The sequence below is a fragment of the Acyrthosiphon pisum genome, chromosome A1, assembly GCF_005508785.2.
Source record: "Acyrthosiphon pisum isolate AL4f chromosome A1, pea_aphid_22Mar2018_4r6ur, whole genome shotgun sequence".
Lineage (NCBI taxonomy): Eukaryota > Metazoa > Arthropoda > Insecta > Hemiptera > Aphididae > Acyrthosiphon > Acyrthosiphon pisum.
In genome coordinates, this window is record NC_042494.1 from 118,090,775 (window position 1) to 118,111,464 (window position 20,690).

At 28.2% G+C, this 20,690-nt stretch overlaps 3 protein-coding genes across 3 annotated transcripts; 2 read left to right on the forward strand and 1 right to left on the reverse strand.

Moving 5' to 3' along the window:
• Positions 1-201: 201 nt before the first annotated feature.
• On the forward strand, positions 202-13,546 carry LOC100161351 (serine/threonine-protein kinase 10). Its single transcript, XM_029488129.1, is given in 20 exon segments — positions 202-396; positions 2,729-2,978; positions 4,781-4,945; positions 5,008-5,206; positions 5,266-5,351; positions 5,353-5,389; positions 5,392-5,615; positions 5,679-5,783; positions 6,193-6,283; positions 6,609-6,763; positions 7,038-7,641; positions 7,736-7,911; positions 7,973-8,257; positions 8,330-8,608; positions 9,336-9,770; positions 9,837-10,100; positions 10,302-10,415; positions 10,474-10,831; positions 10,895-10,998; positions 13,177-13,546. Coding segments are annotated over 19 exon segments (4,002 nt in total). The 5' UTR covers positions 202-396; positions 2,729-2,819; the 3' UTR covers positions 13,339-13,546.
• LOC100169546 (transmembrane emp24 domain-containing protein eca) lies at positions 13,490-17,286 on the reverse strand. The gene is given in 5 exon segments (NM_001293395.1): positions 13,490-13,955; positions 16,320-16,466; positions 16,526-16,630; positions 16,708-16,823; positions 17,021-17,286. Coding segments are annotated over 5 exon segments (648 nt in total). The 5' UTR covers positions 17,151-17,286; the 3' UTR covers positions 13,490-13,805.
• Positions 17,287-17,858: 572 nt separating this feature from the next.
• Positions 17,859-20,617, forward strand: LOC100159304 (DDRGK domain-containing protein 1-like). Its single transcript, NM_001246056.1, is given in 6 exon segments — positions 17,859-18,067; positions 18,143-18,247; positions 18,392-18,525; positions 18,591-18,848; positions 20,219-20,324; positions 20,384-20,617. Coding segments are annotated over 6 exon segments (849 nt in total). The 5' UTR covers positions 17,859-17,979; the 3' UTR covers positions 20,542-20,617.
• The last annotated feature ends 73 nt before the right edge of the window (positions 20,618-20,690 follow it).

A 20,690-nucleotide genomic window follows, 5' to 3' on the forward strand; every position in this document is an offset into this window, starting at 1 on the left:
CTGTGGTTACAATCATAATCATAATGTCTATAACAATTCATAACAATAACAATTTTCGTATATTTTAATTTTTTAATAATAAAATCATTCGAAAACGACGTTATCTACGTTTCCAATAAACAGGTGCGATAAACCACCCAGGTACTTATTACGTACTTCGTCATTGTATCTAATAATAATAATATTAATTACGACCAATGTAAATGTAATAGAGATAAGAAGATATGTGTCATTACACATTTGTGTAGTGGTTTATTTTTTATGTATTACTCTCGTTGTGTGTGTTTCTTATTTAAGTGATTTATGTATATTATGTGAATTGAATGTGTGCCGATTATTGATGGTGTTTATCGCAAAACTTTTTTTGATTTTGATTTCTTCGCCTTCCAGTTGCAGGTGAGAAATTTTTATTTCTATATAGGTACGTTGTCCAGTGTTTAAGGTACATTGCAACTTGCAAGTTAAGCCTGGTGTCGAGTATGTTTACACTGTTGCGTGTGTAGGAATAAAACCACATATTTTATTGTCACTAATTTAGTTCCTGTCACCATGTGTATAAGACAAATATATATTAGCAGTTATTCATGATAACTTGTTTTTCTTTAAACCTACATAGGTACATTATTGAATTTCTTCAGACTAATATGAAATTATGGTTTTAAGTAAATTATTTATGTTTATTTTATTGTTGGTACCTGATTCTTTCTATATTTCTCACATACCTATATTGATTAGCTAGATATTTTATATGCATAATATCTAATATCCGTATATTTTATTCAAAATGTATGTTGTTATCTCTTCTACATATCTCTGATTTATGTTAGTAGGTAAGTGATATATGTATATATACATTTTCAAAGAATTTATGGTAGGTAGGCTTTAAACCTTGAGAATCAATTTTGTTCTAATTTGTGATGTTAAGTTGTCTGTATAATGTATTACACTAGCTGCCTTACTGGTTGTTATTATTATTCCAACAATACCTTCTTAAATCTAAGATATTGAGTACAAACAGTAATTTACTGAACCTACCTAACTATGTTAATAATAATATTTTTTTTCATTGATAAACTTGCGGTGACACTGCTTTTGGGTGTTATATGTAATAATGTATAAATTATTATATTAATAGTAAACCTAAATACTAGCTAAATACAATAAGAGAGTAATGTTAAATCATGTTGAGAAAATTGATAGCGATGATGAATTTGATTGAGTTGGGGTCCTGGTTGAGTGCTGCTGAGAGTGAATCTGGGAGCATAGTATTTTCTCTTGTCTGGGCTTATATACGACGTTTGGTGATAATGTGTTGAAGTCGATGTGGACCTCGCATGCAGTGAAAAGAGCCTGCAGTCTACATTCTTTTTGATTGAAGTAGTGTTTGGAATAATAGATTGGATAATTTGGTGAGTTTAGATTTGGTTGATCGATCGGTTATTCTTGGTCTTACCTTTTCAATGATTTTTATAAGAGTGGGTACTTCTGCGTTATATTAATATATTATGTTACTGCTACATAACTTACATCAATTGTTGTTTATTAAAATATCTGTGTAGGTATGTTAAATAAATATGTTAAAACACAACCTATATTTCTATAATAAAATATTTAATCATACTGTGATGGATAAACTTTTTTTAACGATAACATGTAAATCTCAGTTAAAACCAGGGTTGGAATGTATAATACAGTAAAGTATAAAAAACTTATTATATGTACAGTTCTACAGTATAAAACTACTTAGTTGTGTAAACATAATGTATAAAAGTTTTTTTTATAGCTCCACTGAACAGCAATTATTAGGTATAATTCATCAAGTTTTTGTGATTAAATAATTTGTATTTTGTTATATTAATTATTAAGTTCATCTTTATTAATATTTTGTTACATTAATATTTTTAATAACAAAAAAGAAATTTGTTTTTATTTTATTTTACCTACTTATTCTAAGTTTAAGAAAATTCCCCAAGTTGATCTTGTTATACTAATTTATAAGTTAATACTTCTTAAAATTTAAAACTTGCAGTATTACCTATAATTCTTATTATAATTTTAAATCACAATGAAAACAATGTATACTTAGTATTCTTTATGTCTTAGTCATTATACATTTTTATACCTTTTCGTGTCCAGACCAAAGAAAAATTTGTAGAAAACACGTGCTTTTCGACTATGTCGTCAAACATTTTTTTAATCTCCTGTCATAAGGGGTAATATAAATATTTGTCGACGACAATATCAGGAACATGTTTCTTTTATCTGGACTCCGGTATTAACATATGATACATTTTATACGGGTATACTAACCTAGTTAATACCTGCATGTTACATGTTTATATTTATTATTTAATGATTTTTAAATCTTAAATTTAATTTTCTTATATTAAGGTACTGTATAGGTATTTGATGTATTATTTTTAGTTGTTTCTATTGATTAGTCTATTTATTAACAGACAAATAAAACAGGTTAATACTATTTGTGTTAATAGTGGCCTTGAACTTTTCCTGAGCTTAATAGTTTAAACCGTATTATTTATTATATAATAAACAATATTTTTTTATTAACATTCAGAATGAAAATAACATAATAAATTAATCACATTATTTGATACTAACTTGGTAAGTTTATACTTATATGCCCAATTTATTTAAAATATTGAATTTTATGCTGTATAAATATTTATTTAGACATTTTACAAAAATATTGTTTTTGATACATTAATAGGCAATGCAAAATTTGAGAACTGTTGGGTCATGCGATCCTTACGAGTACATCATCCTGATTGATTCTGACATTGTGTAAAGGCATTATTAAAATGTCGTTTTTGAGTGGCCTCAAGAAAGTGCTTCACTTAGGTAACAATGAAGCGAAAAAGAAGAAAGTATTCAACAACATCCATATGGATTGTGACGTTGATGATTTTTGGGAAATGATTGGTGAACTTGGTGATGGAGCTTTTGGCAAAGTCTACAAGGTAATTTTTTTAAATAATATGTATCAATTAAGTATAAATTACCAATTAAATATTAAGTTAGTTAATAGATTATACAAATTATATTTAAATTTTGCTTAAAAATAAAATGTTTATTTTGTCTTTTGTTCCACTTAAAATATTCCATTATACATACCTATTTATTGTTATTTTTTTTTTTTTTTTTTTATTAATTATCCCGCGGCAACTTAGGCCATTGGGAGGAGGGGTGGAACAGTAGGTTTTTGATGGTAGGGGTGTGTTACACGTGGGTGTATTTTGGCAGAATTTTTGAATGGGGCACCCGTAGGTATCTGCCATGCCCCGGAGTGGAGGGATGGCGGCACTTATTCTCCGGGCAAGTCACGGAGAAAAATGCCACCCAGTGACCGGGGATCAAACCCGTGACTGCGAGCACCGCAGCCGACGCGTTGACCGCTCGGCCACCTCGTCCCCTTTACTGTTATTAAGTATATTTCTATTACATGTATTTCATTTTTTATTTTGATCAATTTTAGAACTTAATGAAAAAAAGGCATTCGTGTAGCAGGTGATCTACTATTTCTTTTTAGGTGTATCAGGTGATCTATCATATTATAATAGGATGTGTAGTTAGTGATCTAGAATTATAATTATAATTATTATTAATATATGATTGAAACCTATATTTATTATTTTATTATATTATTTGGTTATATGATTTAGGAGGACGTCACACCCACATGTGTTGTCTCCACACATGTACACACGTATGATATAGACAAAATACGTTTACTCAATCTGAGTATAATTCGCTCAATTTTGGTTCTAGAGTAAAAATACCTATAATAAAATTGAATTGTGACAATATTTCTGAGGGAAAGTCGTTGTGTTTTTTCCATTGTACCCAATATAACGTTCCTTATATTGTTTAGAAATAGCAACAATTTCAACATTTTTTAAATACCTTTAACTTTTCAAAATTAAATTTTTTTTAAAAAAACCTACCGTCTTGCCTATCAAAATATTGTCATGCAAGCAGAGTAGAAGGACCTTGGGTTTCTGAACGTCAAGATAGAGCTACACTTATTCCAATAATTGAAAAAGAAATACTTCCAGGAACAACAATCATGTCATGAAATAAAACTAAACTTTTACAAAATAAAGGTTATAATCACAAGACTAAACCACACTAAAAATTTTGTCGACCCACTAACAGGAGCCCACCCAGACAATAGGTGAAAAATAGGTGGTCAAAACCTAAAAATTAAAATACTTTGAAAAATGCATGACATTGCATCTGAACTTTTACATAGTCATCTAATTAAAGCATGGTAGAGGTCAGTTAATCTTCAGCATATATTTTTTTAAATGTTTAATTGATACTAAAAATATTTAGGTCTGTACTTGGAATTATTTTATTTTTGGCTATTTATTTTTTGATATTTGACGAACATTTGTATGATATGATGTAATAAAATATATGATGTGTTTTTATATGTAAAAATAGTATACTATTAAAAAAATATATTTTTAATTTTACATATATCATTTGTCCTGAATTCACAGATGACTCAACCATGGATCACCTGCTACACAAATGACGAAAAAAATAATTTAGAAATAATTATTCTAACGTGAAACTGAATCTATAAACTTTAGTTTTTACTCATTATTTATTAGGTGTTAAATTAACTCTACTTATCTAAATACTATAATTTGTTTGACGTTTTAGGTTAATTAAGTAAAATTAGATTAATTATAAATAAATAATTGTTATAATAAAAAAAAGTTATATTTTTGCTGTATTATTATGTTTTGTTAAGGCTCAACACCGAGAAACTGGACAGTTGGCTGCTGCTAAAATGTGTATTTTAGAAGGTGAAGATGATTTAGCTGATTTTATGATTGAAATTGACATTTTAGCCGAATGTAAACATTCAAATATTGTTCAATTATATGAAGCATTTTTTGTTAATTCTAAACTTTGGGTAAATTATAGCTATAAATTATTTTTTCTGTTTGTATCTACTAATTTTAATATCTTTAATAGATGCTGATTGAGTATTGTGATGGAGGTGCTTTAGATTCAATTATGGTAGAGCTAGATCGTGCATTAATTGAAGAACAAATAGCTTATGTTTGCAAGTATATGTGTGAAGGGTTAGCGTTTCTTCATAAATGTAAAGTTATACACCGTGATCTTAAAGCTGGAAATGTACTTTTAACAACTAGTGCTGGTGTTAAGATTGGTAAGTTTATAAATATTGTTATTGACATATTAATATATATTTATTAACATATTTTACAGCTGATTTTGGTGTTTCTGCTAAGAATAAACAAACATTACAGAAACATGATACTTTTATTGGAACACCTTATTGGATGGCTCCTGATAGTAGTTTTATGCGAAACTTTTAGGGATAATCCTTATGATTTAAAGTAGACATTTGGTCTTTAGGGATAACACTTATAGAATTAGCACAAATGGAACCTCCAAATCATGAAATGTCTCCTATGCGTGTATTACTTAAAATACAAAAATCTGATCCTCCTAAATTAGAACAACCATCTAAATGGTCTAAAAATTTCAATGACTTTGTAGCACATGCTCTTATAAAAGATCCAGTTCAAAGGCCAACTGCAGATGATCTTCTTAAAGTAATGTTACTTAGTTAAACTACTTATAATTAATTTGTTATAAATTCTAATTTTTTCTTCCAGCACCCATTTGTCAATGGAAATATAGATCCCAAACCAATCCGAGATTTATTGCTTGAATATAAGGCAGAGGTGGTTGAAGAAGAAGTTGTTGATGAAGAACCTGAGGTAAAAATATATTTATTTACATCTTATATTCTTATGTATTTAGCTTAAGTCTAGCACTGTCGTGTATATCTTGTTATACAATTGTAAATACATTTCCTTATAATTTGATTCCTTGTGTACGCATTCATTTATATTTACATTAACATAAATAAAATGTATTCACATATTTATTTCCATGCTTACGTAGTCTACACGTGATAGGAAGTACAGAAAAAACAGGAATCACTATCAAAGGGTTGGTGGTAAGTTATACTAACCCTTGTGTGCACAGTCCAGTTATATATTTTATTTTTGGTTAAGCATGTCCACTAGGTAAAATATAATTTTGTATGATAATGTATTGCTAATATAGTATTAAAAGATACAATTAAATGTTGACTAGCTATTTTAATATTTTATGATTTCATAGGAATCGCCACAATCTACTCAGTTACCTCCCCTGGACTTGGATGCAGTCGAAGATGACACTATATCTGTTAAAAGTGAACCTGAAACTAGAGGTAAATACTAAAATGTCAAAATAATATGCACAAAGCTAAACCTTATATTTAAATATTATAGTATACAGTCAAATCCGCTTAATTGGGACATACCGGGCGGTGACCTATTTGTCCCCATTATCCCAACTGTCCCGATTAACCAAAGAATTTTACATACTATAAATTCATTTGAGACTGTCATAAATGTCCCCATTAAGCAGGTGTCTCCTTTAAGTGGTGTCCCAATTTAGCGGATTCAACTGTATACTATATAATTTAATGTTAATATGTTATTAATTTTTTATTGCATAACATATTTTATACTTGAAATATGATTTTTTTCAAGCAGATGTAGCTGAAGTGAAACCAAAAATACAAAAAAAACGAGAGATGGACGAAGAATCAACAGATAGTAAAAAAATCAAAACGGACGAAAAAACTTTAGAAGTTTGTGAATCCGAGCCAGTTATTTCGTCAAAAGAAATTTCTTCTAAAAAAAATGTTCGTTAACTTTTACAGTGGAACTTCGGTATCTTGGTGTCTCAAGGGTCCAAAAAAAATTTGACAAATCGCGACTTTGAGTTACCAAGGTAAATTTTTAATACCTGAATGAACGATCAGGACTTCAAAATTTGACATACTGATTCTTTGAGATATCGGAGTTTGAGATACCATGGTTCCACTGTATAAATATATCTTTAATATTGCATATAATTAAATATATGTAATTTATTTATATTTATATATAACTATTACAACTTATTTAATTGTATAGGTGGTAAAAAAACATTCGGAAAACAAAGGTCCAGCACCACCACCACCACCTCTGCCACCACCATCTTCAGTTGTGAAATTAGTATCAAATGAAGAATCACTGAATTTACCAATTGTATTAAAAGTTCAGGATACTAATCAAGAAAATGAAAAAGAATCAGTTGCTGAACTTAAAGAACTTGAAGTACCAAAATCAAAGAGTAACGAGTATTCAGAAATTCACGATTCTATCAACAATAATTCTGAAACAGAAAAACAGCCTATTCATATTGGTGAAGAGGAGAACCGCTCTGTATCTATTCAATCAATACAATTACGTAAACATGATATATCTAGCTCTAGGCCTATATCAGTAGCTGCTAGTAATAATGTTCCAATTGTAAACTCTATGGAAGATTCTCAAATAAGAACTAGAAGACGGAGTTCATCTGCTTCTAATCGTAATCAAAGAAGGCCTTCTCCTCCATCTTTGGATAAGGTCTTACAAATGAATCAGAATGTTGAAAAAAATAAAGGAAAGATGCCAACTGCTGTTATGAATGAATTAGCTGGGAGACTTCAAAATAACCAAGATGAGACTGATCGAATAAACAATAAAGATAATAGTAAATAAAATTGATGTGGTTTATTCAAAATCAAATAAAAATTAATGTTTTTATTTGGCATAGATAATTAATTGTTTTTCTTCTATAATTTTAGTTGAACAAAATGACAATTTAATTAATGGCGGTACTTTGGTAAGAGTGGGATCTTTGAGCGCAATTGATTCAAAGGTTACTGTTGTAACTACCACACATCCACCTGTTCTTCAAACACATCCTCCAGGACTACATACCCAAGTGATTATAGTTGCTGATACAAACACTAAGTCACAGGTATATTATCTAACATTTAATAACTTACAATTGTAGTCTTAAAATAATTTTTTATTTTAAGATTGAGAAAAAAGATGAGGTTGTTGTGATAAATTCGTCCCAAGCTGACGAAGAAGAATTAGATGCTAGTCATGTGTCTGTTATAACAGTTGGAGAAGAACCTTCTGTTAAAGAATTAGGTCCATGGAATAGTAAAGAAGAGGTTGAAGTTTCTAAACCAATTTGTGTACCTGTGAATACAGATACCAATCAAGTGAAAATGAATGGACGGGCTACAATGGTTAAGCCCAGTGATCCAACAGAAGTATACATTGTAGTTAATAATTCAACAAATGTACATAAATCGGTAATTATTAAAAAAAAAATTCAATTGGTCTAAATTAAAAAATATTATTTATCATAACATGTAATTTTTTAGTCAAAACATTCTGATGGAATTGTGGTAAATAATAAACACCATGTTTCACCAACACGATCTACTTCTCGTTCACATTCAGATAGTGGATCAGTATATAGTAGTGGAGGCCAGCGAACTCCACCTTCAGCTGCCAGTACACGTACATTTGATAGATCAGATGCAGAGAGTGTTTCAACTACGATTAGTCATGATAGTCGGAGTAGTAATAAAGAGAACAATTTGCCTCCTCGAGAATTTGAGGATGAAGTTGTTTTACGTAAAAAACCAGAGTATAGCAGAGTAAGTATTAAAATTGAAGAGAAAATTGTACTGGCATTAGTTGACTCTGTTTTACCAATGTATTACATTACAATTTTTAAAAATAACTTTTATTTTGTTATTTTTAATAATAATTAAAGAGTAAAAATATAATCTAAGGCTCTAAATTAGCTATTTTTAATATTTTAATTTTAGAATATGTCATGAGCATTCTTCTGAGTGTAAAATTTGCTATTTATGTGTTAGTAAGATGGAGACCAAAACTTAATTCAATTATTATTAATTGTTATATTATTTTTGTAGCCTATTTTATTTCCAGTTGTTTTATTAAATGGTCTAATAATTGTTAAGTATCTTCAAAGAATTTTTTTTTTAACATCTAATTATCATAAAAAATTGATCTTTTCCATTTGAAAACATGACGGGTTACACGTATTGGATTTAAAAATTGCATGATTTCAGAAAATTGGCCTTTCAATACTAGCATTTAGTACAAACCAAATTTTTTTTAGTAAATGTATTGTTTATAGTGTGAATAGTATTTTTTTAAGGGGCATCAACATCTCTAATATTTTCAGGTTTTCCAAGAGTTCCTGAACCTTCTCATCGATCTGATAGTTCTATTTACTATTTACTATTTACTATTTTTTTTATTGTGTATGTCTGTGCAATAAAAAAACTCAATAAAAATTGTTTTAACCAAACTACTAATTATTATTGTACTAAATAATGTGTAAATCATTTTTAGGAAATGAAGAGGACTAGTCGAAATATCAGTAAGGAAGAACTAGAAATAAGAAACATGAAAAAAAAGACAAGAAAACGAACAAGAAAGTTTGAAGTAGATGGTGTAGTTGTGACAACAACAACTAGTAAAGTAATTTATGGTGATGAAGATTCCAGTCATGGATACAATGATCAGATATTTAGAAAACAAGAACTAAGAGAACTAAAAATGTTGCAAAAACAAGAGCAAAAACAGTTTCAAGATTTATCATTTAAGGCAGTCATATCTAAAGAGCAACAGGATAAAAAGTTTGAGCAGGAAAGAATGACATTAATTAAACAATATGAAGCTGATTTAGATACAATGGTCAAGCAACAACGTCAAGCTGTCGAGAGAGCTGAAACCCAGCAAGAGGCAGATTTAAGAATGACTTCTAAAAAAATTCGTTTAGAACAAGTAATAATAACATAAAAATAAAAATTTGTATTCACTTTTGTTACTTATTTAATATTATTAATTTAGGAGCGAGAATTAAAAGAATTCAGAGAAGGTCTAAAACAAGAGTTACGACTATTAAAGCAAGAAGTAGATTTAAAGCCTAAAGAAAGGCGGAAAAATTTATTTAAGGATAAAAAAGAGAAGTTAGAGACTGAACATGAGGAGAGAGAAAAATTATTCCTTGAGAAACTAAATGAAAATCATGAAAGTTCCTTGAGTAGACTGAGTGATGCTCATCAGGAGAAAATTGCGCTTATGGAACGTCAATATTTACAACAGAAACAACAGGTATAAACTGTGTGTAAATGTATTTAGAAATTTTACGTTTTATCTATTTTAAGTATGGACTTTTGAAACACATTTCAATTTATTATTTTTAAATGATATGTTTTCCATTTAATTATTATTATTTGTTATATATTTATTATTTAATAAAAAAATGCAAATATAATACTATTAACAGTTTTTTTTATTTCTATAACATTATAGTTAATGCGAGCTAGAGAAGCGGCTTTGTGGGAAATGGAAGAACGGCAAATACACGAAAAACAACAGTTAGCTAAAAGACAGCTTAAAGATGGTTTTTTCTTGCAGAGGCATCAAGTACATTAATCACTTACTTATATTTAATTTCTATAATTAATGATTTGTTTTCTTTTAGATGTTAATAAGACATGAAAAAGAATTGGAACAAATGAAACGTATGAATATACGTAAGGATGAAGAAATGCAAAAACGACAGGGTGTTGAAAAACGATCCTTGCCTAAACGTATTCGTTCTGAAATGAAAGCACGAGAGATGATGTTCCGTGAATCCGTAAGAATAAGTATGGCAACTAATCCAAATCCAGATACAGAGTATGAACGTAACCGGCTTAAGAAATTTCAAGAAAATGAGAAAAAAAGATATCGTAATGAGACACTTGCGTTTGAAATGAAGCAGCAACGACAGCTTGAAGAGCTTAGAATTGCAAATGACACCACTATTAGAGAGCTTGAACAGCTTCAGAATGAAAAACGTACTACTTGAGTAATTTTTCTTTTAAATTATGTAAATTATAATAATTTAATTTTCACAATAGGTAAAATGCTGATGGAGCATGAAACAACTAAGTTGAAAGAGCAAGAAGAGTTGTATGCTCGGGAGTTGAGAGAATGGAAAGCTCATCTCAAACCTAGGAAACAGGTAATTTTGTGAAAGTATTATATTTGTATACATTATTTGTGTACAAAAAAAGTTAGTATTTTTATATAATATAATTTTTTTTTTCAATGTGAATGGATGTAGTATCTTGAGTTTGAATTATCTAATTAATAACTAGTACTTTGCTGCTTTAGATTATTTAAATTTTCATGAAAGTTCTTAATATGTCAGTCAGCTTATTAAATTATCTTAACACTTGTAAATAACTATTATTTTTAACACATTATAGAAAAAGGGTAGAGTAGCTTGAAATTTACATTTAAACATCCACCAATAGTTTATATTTTTTATCAGAACCTTGAGATGGAGTTGGCGAGGCAAGCCAAAGGGAATTCATGGAACAGTCGCTATTCATTGCCTTCATCCCCTGGCAACACATTGCTCAGACGAGAATATTCGTTTTCATCACTTCTCTCTTCTCCTCGATTGTCCAGTACTTCATTTCGTTCTCCTGGCTCAGGATTTCTCCCTAGGCGATGTGCCAATCAATTTCCTAATCATTCAAACCAATCCACAATGTAAAAATATTTGTATACTGAATGAGTTCTAACTAAAAGGTGGCATTTGAACAAACATTATAGTACTATTCCATATGGTTTACATGTCATCATTTGGTTAATGGATAGTGTGTTCCTAACCTGGTTTATGTTATTCCATATATTAAGTAATATTTAATTTAAAATAGATTTATTTTAACAAACATTGTCCTTTAAATATAAATTATAAAATATATATTTCATTTTAAATACAATTTATTTGTGTGGATTATGCGTTGTACAAATGTAAATTGCTATATAGAAATTGAATAATTAAATAACATTAGTAGATGTCATATATATTTTAATTAATTTATGTATAACAATATACATTTTATTCAAAATGTATAAAATAGATTTTCTTATAAATACTTAATATTTTTGTTAAAATAATTTGTTTCTAATTTATTTTTTGTAAATATTATTTTAATTTTATAATACAAAAATGTATCTGAATAGTTTAGCTTTTCTTACTTGAAACTGATTTTAAGTAAAAAAGTATATAAGGCTCAATAATTGATACTTTCAAATTTCCCATCAATTAATAGTTAGTTAAATAATATCAAACAATAAGTATCAATATAATTATCTGAGGTTTAAAAAAGTTCATGATTTTTCTTTAGTATTATCTGTTTTTCTGTAATAATTATTAGAAAATGTTTTTTTTATTTATTAGGTATTCATAATATGATAATAATTTATATAATTATATTCAATGGTTGGTATTATTTTAGTATTATGTTATTATGTATGTATCATTGTATATTTTTTCGTCACTAAATTGTTGGAGAATTTTCTATATCAAAATTTAAAGACTGATGTGAAATGCCCTTTTTTTATTATTGCAAATTATTTAAAAGTCAAGTTACAAAGTAGTTAATCATCAAGATACCTATAGGAAATACAAAATAAGTAGAAGATACTTAAATTTAAATGTAAGGATGACGAGGAACAAAACATTGCTTAGTATTCAATTCATAAGTTATTCATTTAAAACACTATTGCGTTTATTGTTATTTAATTGCACTGATTATGCTTATTTAATGGTTATAGAATATAAATTTCAAGCTTTTTTTGATATAATTTTTTATTGTATACTACAATTCTATATTTTGTATTTATTTTTAAACAATGATACTAACTGACTCTTCCAATATTTTATATATTAAAGTTATTATAACTCATATAATAACACAACAAATTGAATGAAAACACGCTTAATTTAATTTATTTTGCATCCTTTCATCCTTGCTTATTCTCGAGTGCTGCTGCAATAAAAATTTTATGTAAGTAACACTGTATATTAATTTGTTTTCAATTTAATTTAAAATTATTAATGCATGTTTTAATATTTATTGCCATAAGAAATAATATTTTTATTTTGTATCGATTTTAATCTCGAATATCACAAAAAAAAAAGTTTATGCAATACATTCAGCATGGATGATAATTTAAATTTAATCTGTTGAAAGCCTACAATGTTGAATTTTGCTTATAAACCAGATTAAATTGTATTATCCATGTACGAGTTATGTAACTCTCTTCTGCCTATTATAGGCTTAGTGTAGGAAGTATAAACATATCACTATAAACCATTTTACTACACTATCAAATTAAATTTCAGAAACTTGAAGAACAGTTTGCTATACAGTTAGAAGAACAAGAAGCAATATTTGGGCCGGCAAATAATATGTTGCCAATTAATACTAGCCCACCTTCTCATCATCGTTCTTATCATCACAGAAGCTCTACTCGCAGTAGTTTATCATCTATGTCAGCAGATTGACTCTTCTGTACATACCTCTATGTACAATATATTTATTTTTTTGTTGAATTTTTTTTAGCCATATGTGCCAACATTGCCCTCACCCCCTGTTGCTATTATAATACAATGTATATTTCATTATTCTTAAAAATATTAAGTTTTGTATACACAATGAAGTTTAAATATATAATATTTATAGATACTTTTATAAAGAGTTTATATGCTACAATTTGTTTTGTTGATTAATACAATTATTCATTTGCATATTAAACAATTTGTTGTAAAATAAAAAACTGTTACATTTTTTATTTTATTTAATAAAAAAAAATATATAAAAACGTAGAATTCTAATTATTCATATATTCAGAAAAGCCATGAATTAATAAGTTATTAAAGAATACATCATTTTTTTTATGGTATATACAAAATGTACAAACAATTTGAGGATGGGCTTATATTTTTGTTAAAACATTCAAACAATTATTAATTTAAACGAGTTTTTTAGCTTCAAAGAAACTTTTTAAATGACGCATTTGCCAGAAACCCATGATCAAAAGTATGAATAACTGTGAAAGTGACCACCAGAAAACTCGTTGATGAGTACTCTCACTGGTTTGACGAAATCTCTCTTCTCGGAACTGTAAATATAAAAATGGTTTGTTATTAATATAAAACAAACTAATATTCCTAAGAACTTATAATTGAGTAAAAAAAGAATATTAAGAATATATATATATTTAATTACTATTACGACAGTATTGAAAAGTGAGTTAATCGTTATCAACAAAATTATTTAATCTTGTTGTTTATATTTAATGGCATAAATCTAAAATATTTTTGTACTAATCTATATCTACATATAACTTAATCTTTGAGAACATATTTTATGGTTATACTTATGAATATTTTATTTTCACGAGAAAATTATTTAAACACCTTAAGACTACGTTGGTTTCAGGGATATGTTCAAAATGTTAATTTATTAATTTAAATGGATGTTAAATTGACTTGAGACAATGTTTATTTGACATTTGTATGTCCACCCTCAAAAATATTTGGTATGGGTAATTTTACTTCCAAGATATCTCAAATAAATGGCAACAATTATTTAGTGTGAAAGCATTTTGTTTATCGCATGCGGGCCATCTACACTTGAGATATGGCAAAATACTAAAAAATCAGCATAAATTAAAAGACTATTAATATATACTATAGAAGTTTAAAAACAAACTGAAAAAATAGAAAATGCAACACAATTTAAATTAAATCAAAAAACAAAAAAAAAAAATAACTGATTTCTTAAATAATTTATGTGAATAATATTAATATTTAACTATCTACTAAAAATACAATAAACGTTTTAACAGTGTAACAACATTTTGTGGTTAAAATCTAGTATAGGTTCTACTTTATAACAACTTGTTTTAGATTTTGAGATGTTTTTATTTTTTTTTAATTTTTAATTTTTTAATTTTTGTTTGTCATGGTTTGGAGCAGTAAAACTGCTTCAATTTTCTTCAACAGTATCTTGTTCGATTGGAAAGTGAATCTATTGGAAGGTCAAATTTTAAAATTCTCAATAGTTTTCAAAAGCGCCGGGAAAAACAATATAAAAATTAAGGAAAAACGGGAATTTTTACGCATAATCAGCTTTTGACAATAAAATTTTCAAAATATTTGATTTGTTTTGGACTGTTTATGAACATTTTCAGTTTTCAATTTTATTAGCCTTTTTCTATGAATATCAATAAAATTTTATTTGTTGGGTAAAAAAGAGTAAAAATGTAATACAAGGCTCCTGATATATTGTTACAATAGCAGTTGATAAATATTAAAAATTCATATGCACAATTTTTTTTTTGAAAGCATTTACAGTTCAAATTTTGACAAAATGTAATAGTTAATTTGTAGTTAAAAATGTATAAAAATGTTCAACTTTTATAGCTAAGGATTGAAAATTTAAAACAAGGTTCTACGAAAATAGGTTATATTATATAAATTACTTTATAGTTTATTCACAATTCACAATCATCAAATATACTTTGTAATATCAGCTGACTGACCGTTTTCGCTCGGAATCGTTATTCTTATACAACAATATTATATCATTGAAATCAAATTTAACACCATCCATTACATTGACCTACTTGAAACCTACCGTAGAGCAAAGCGACATCCATTTTCTCACCTTTTTCAATTTTAATTATTAGGACTAACAGTTATTATTACCATTTTTCTGGTACCTTGAACGTCATTATAAACAATTTCTTCTGTATATATTATATTGGTTAAAAATATTAGGTATTCAAATAGTTAAGTAAAATTGTTGGTTTAGGAAGGACATGGGCAAAGACTAAATAGTACCATTTTACTAAAGTTAAAAAACGATTATTCAATGTTCACAATTTTAAAATACATTTAAAAATATGTAAATTAATTTGGTAGGGATTGATCAGGAATTTAAATGTAAATGGTTGATATTTTTGTTATTTTTATAATTTGTTTTAAACTTTCCAAGTTTCAGTTCTAAAAGTAACTACTCTTTTCAGTGGCGTAGATACAATTTTTTTCCGGGGGGGGGGGGGGGGGTTAAAATATATATTTATGATACAAATTACAAGTTATTAGTTAAACAAAACGTCATTTTTATTTTGTTTCAAATTTGTATTAGTTATAAATAGATGCAATAGTTTTATATTAGACTGTTATAATAATTCATAAAATAAAATCCACTAGACGTCGTTATCGCTGTTTTTGTAGATTTTATAACCGGTTATTATTTCAGTAATAGTTATCGAGGCCTACCTGTGATAAAATTGTTATCAACAATAATTTTGTCGACTTGTCGTGCTATATAATTTATTATTCGTACCGTCAGCAGTTTGCACAACAATTTTCCCAAAACAAAATACCAATATAAAAAAGATTTTTGTTTTGGGGGGGGGAGGGGTGTTTAGGGGGCCACTGACTCTTTTAAAGTAAATAAATTTAATAATATTTACTCTTTGATAGCTTTGTTCCTTTATGATCTGCTCAACTTGTTCCACAAGTTGCCTAATCCTGAGTTGTAAGTCTGAAAGTTTTTCTTTTTGGGCTACTTGAGCATAATCAATGGCCTGATCACCAACTTGAATATCCAAATGAACTCTCTATGTTAATACAACTGATTAATAGTAGGAGAAATATTAAAAATATAATAATTGTTTACCAATTGTGTTCCTCCAATCCATGCAGTTGTATTGGAATACAAACATATAATATGTTCGCCAGGTATGTGAGATGTAAATGAAATTTTCCCTTCAAAACTGTAAACCTACAACAGACAAAGTACTGTTATTGTTATTCTGATACGAAACTATATTTCATACAACAATTAGCTATGATACATACCCGGGATAAAATTATTTTCATATCTGGATCTTTGACTTCAACATTCATACCAATGCCTGGGGTGGGTGGAGTAAAACCACCAGTCCTCACATCAAAGAGTTCTACTTTGTAATGTGCTGAAAACAAATGGAGATTCATAAACAAATAGGTAGTAATACTCATTTAATAATTTACTAAAATTTAATGGACCAATTATGGGCCGTTAAATTAAAGTAGCCATTAGCTAATTATTTATTCATTTAATATTTAGTGATTGGCAACTTGGCATAAATATGCAATGTGAATTGTAAATTTGGATTGTAATGTTACTAACAGACTACGGTGGTTTCATCAGGAATCTCTTCGATGAAACATTTGCGTTCTGTTTCGCCAATGTGGAAGTATAAACATTGAACTGAACCCAACAAATACGCACTAAGCAGGATAAAGGGATAGTATATCATTTTCTTCAAGCTTTTAACCTTAACATCAAACTAGAAAAGAATAATGTTTAAACTATTTGAAAAATACAAAATAGTAACATAAATAAAGGAGTTTTTAGCTTTTTTCACTGAGACTGACGAGTTTTCAGTAACTATTATTATTTCGGCGGTGTGTATAGTATGAACTTAGAAACATTTTTGGTCATCGAGAAATAAATAATAATGCATACACGTCATTAAATTAGTTTTCGTTTATAACATTGTATTATTGATAATGTTGAATGTTCAGGTCATCATGAACCACGAATCAAAATAGTATGGTTATTGGTCACAAATACGGTGGCAGAATAATGGCAGGGGTATGAAACTCTAGTGTGAATTGGCCGAATCGGGCGATTGTAGCCTTGAACACGGTCTCCAGGGGGGGCGTGGCATACGTAATCTATGATAAAAGTAAACAGTGGAAACAACCCGACCCCGCGCAGAATACCCTGCCTATTAGGCGGAAACGGTTATTCAATACGGGTATAACATCATGTCAGTGTTACGGAAACAGTTTCATTGTTTGGACTTCAGATCATAGGTAAACACTCCACCCATCAGCTGATCGAGTTTCGCTTCTGTATTGTTCTATGATAAAGGGGGATTCACAACTCGCCGTGTCGTGTCATATCTGCGGTAATACCATGATAAAGAAAATTTTATTTATCATGGGTAAATTAAAGGGTTATTGTAATGCTAAAATTAAAAATTAATTTTTGAGTTTCATCTATTGAAAATTGAAATTGTGTTGGAAGTTAATTAAAATGTTGTATTGAATTAAATTTTACATCATATAATTTTTTGTACGATGGATCTTTTTGTTTTACTTTCGATATTCTCCGCATCGGTCATTATTGGGTTGTTTGGTTTTATATTTCGTTATAAATTTTTTCAAAGTGGGTTTATATTTAAGTAATTTTTCATATTTACAAATATGAGAGTATAATAAAAATCTTTTACAAATGTTTAAGGTGAACCTGAGAAAGTTGTACAAGATGATCCAGTCGATAGACCTAGACCAGGAATTCGCACACAACATCGTAACACATTACGTCGAAACAATCGCAATGTAGTTGGTAAGTCTTATGATAATATCAAATTATTGAAATATAATAAATATTATCTCTAACATTGTATCATTTATAAAAATATTAAAAAATGTAGGTACCTACCTCATTAATCAAATTAAAAAAACTATTCATATTATAATCTTAATTCAGAACCTAGAAATGAAAATGCTGAAAATGACGATGCTACAGCCGACCCTAGTATTGTTGCTGCTATAGATCCAAAACTAGGAGCGAAAAAACGAGCAAAATTGGAAGCTAAAGCAGAGAAAAAAGCCAAACGAGAAGTTTGTTTATGTTCTATAAGCAATTTTTTAATTAACTGCTTAAACAATAAATATTATTGCTATAGGCTGATTTACAAGAACGTGAAGACCGTAAGAAAAAACAAGATGCAGAAGAATCAGAGAGAAAAGCTAAAGAAGATCACGAAAAGCGACAAGAACAAGAGCGATTAGCACTAGAAAAGAAAATCGAAGAAGAAAAGGCTAAAAAAGAGCATTTAGAGTACATACAATTAAAAGAGACCTTTGGTATAGAAGAAGAAGGCTATGAAGAAACATTAGAGGATGAAGGAGTGACATTAACTCAATTCATTGAACACATTAAGGTTAGACATCTCAATTATTAATTTTATAATTAAAATATTTTATTGGTAGTAACTTGCTCAAAATTACTATGATCAGATTAAGAGTTTGTTAATTTTCTACCACTACATGTGTAGTCTCTTTATTCAAATTTACAACATAAAACATTTGTGGTAAGAAGAAATAAGAATCCGTACTATTTTATATTTTACATAATATGTAATATGGAGAAAACACAATATGTAGATGTGGCAACATCCAATGTGAAGTTCAATGAAAACCCTATTTTATCATATTTTAATTGAATACATATTTCTGATTAAGGATTAACAATTGTATTTTATTCATGAACCAAATTCCATACTTAGATTCATATGATTCATATTGTACAGTTTAATTGATTATAATAATATATATAAACAGGGACTGGAACCAAACCGAAAAGAACCGGTTCTGAAACCCAAAAACCCTTAAAATATTGAGAACCGGAACCGAATTTCAATATTTTCAAATAATTAATTTTTAAATTAAAAAAAACGGGTTTTCAATGTTAAAATTATTTAAATATTTTTAATGTACCTATAGGTATATAAAACCAGTGGCGTAGCGAATCATGTTTTTCAGAAGCAATTGCTTCTGGGTTCTGGGGGGTGGTGGTGGGTCATAACCTCATAAAGCCCATACACACGGTCAGTCTTTGAACTTTATTTTGGGTGCTACCCCAACCCCCTATTTGAGAATATGAGTATCGTATACATCAGTTGGAGTTGGGTGGGGTAGGTCATAAATAATTTGTTTGCTTCCATATGATTTAAAGTTCACTACGCCACTGTATAAAACATAAGGAATAAATAAAATATATAAATTTTTGTAATTGTTTAATACTTGTTTCAACTAGAACCCTAACTTAAACTATTAAATTAATTTTCCATACCAGAACCCTTAAATACAAATTGTCATAAACCGGAACCGTAAAAACTAAAAAGGTACCAGTCCCTGTATATAAATGCAAGTTTTTTATCAGTTCATAAATGAAAATTTAAGTAGGCATTTTACACCAGCTAATTATTACTTAACACACAATTACTTACAAGTTACAACCTTATATTTTTTTAAAACCATATTCAGAATAATAGTATACTATACAGCAAAAGAAAATCAGCAGTTTCTAGTTTCTACATGCACTAGCATGAATAATAATTGCTCCTTAAGACAATAATAGCCAATTATAGTTTTTTGCAATTGTAGGGAGGGAGACACAACATCATATGCACAAAATTGGTGTACTCTTATTCTGAAGAACCTTCGTACTCAATAATGAACTGAAAAATTAGAATTAAATCAATGCATAGGAATATAACTAATCTAATTTTTTTTTTTTTGTTAACTTCAGGAAAATAAAGTAATTGTCTTGGATGAGCTTGCTTTAAAATTCAAATTAAAAACTCAAATTGTAATAGATAGGATTCAAAGTTTATTAGAAGAAGGCTCATTAACCGGTATGTGGAATAAATTATTTATTATTTTATTTTTAATTAAATTATTATTTTAATTTTAGGTGTAATTGATGATAGAGGGAAGTTTATTTATATATCACAATCTGAACTTAATGCAGTCGCTTCATTTATCATAAAACGTGGGAGAGTATCATTAATGGAATTGGCAGAACACAGCAATAATTTGATTGTTCTTGATAAACCAATTTCTGCAGTATAAAATTAAACAGCTGTATCTTTTATAAAACATAAATCCCTATTTGAATCATAAATTAAAAAATTGAATTTTTATACAATTTTTTGGATAAATTTGCTTTTTATGTCCGTCCATGCCTAAATATTATTTATTAATTAAAAATATAACATTTA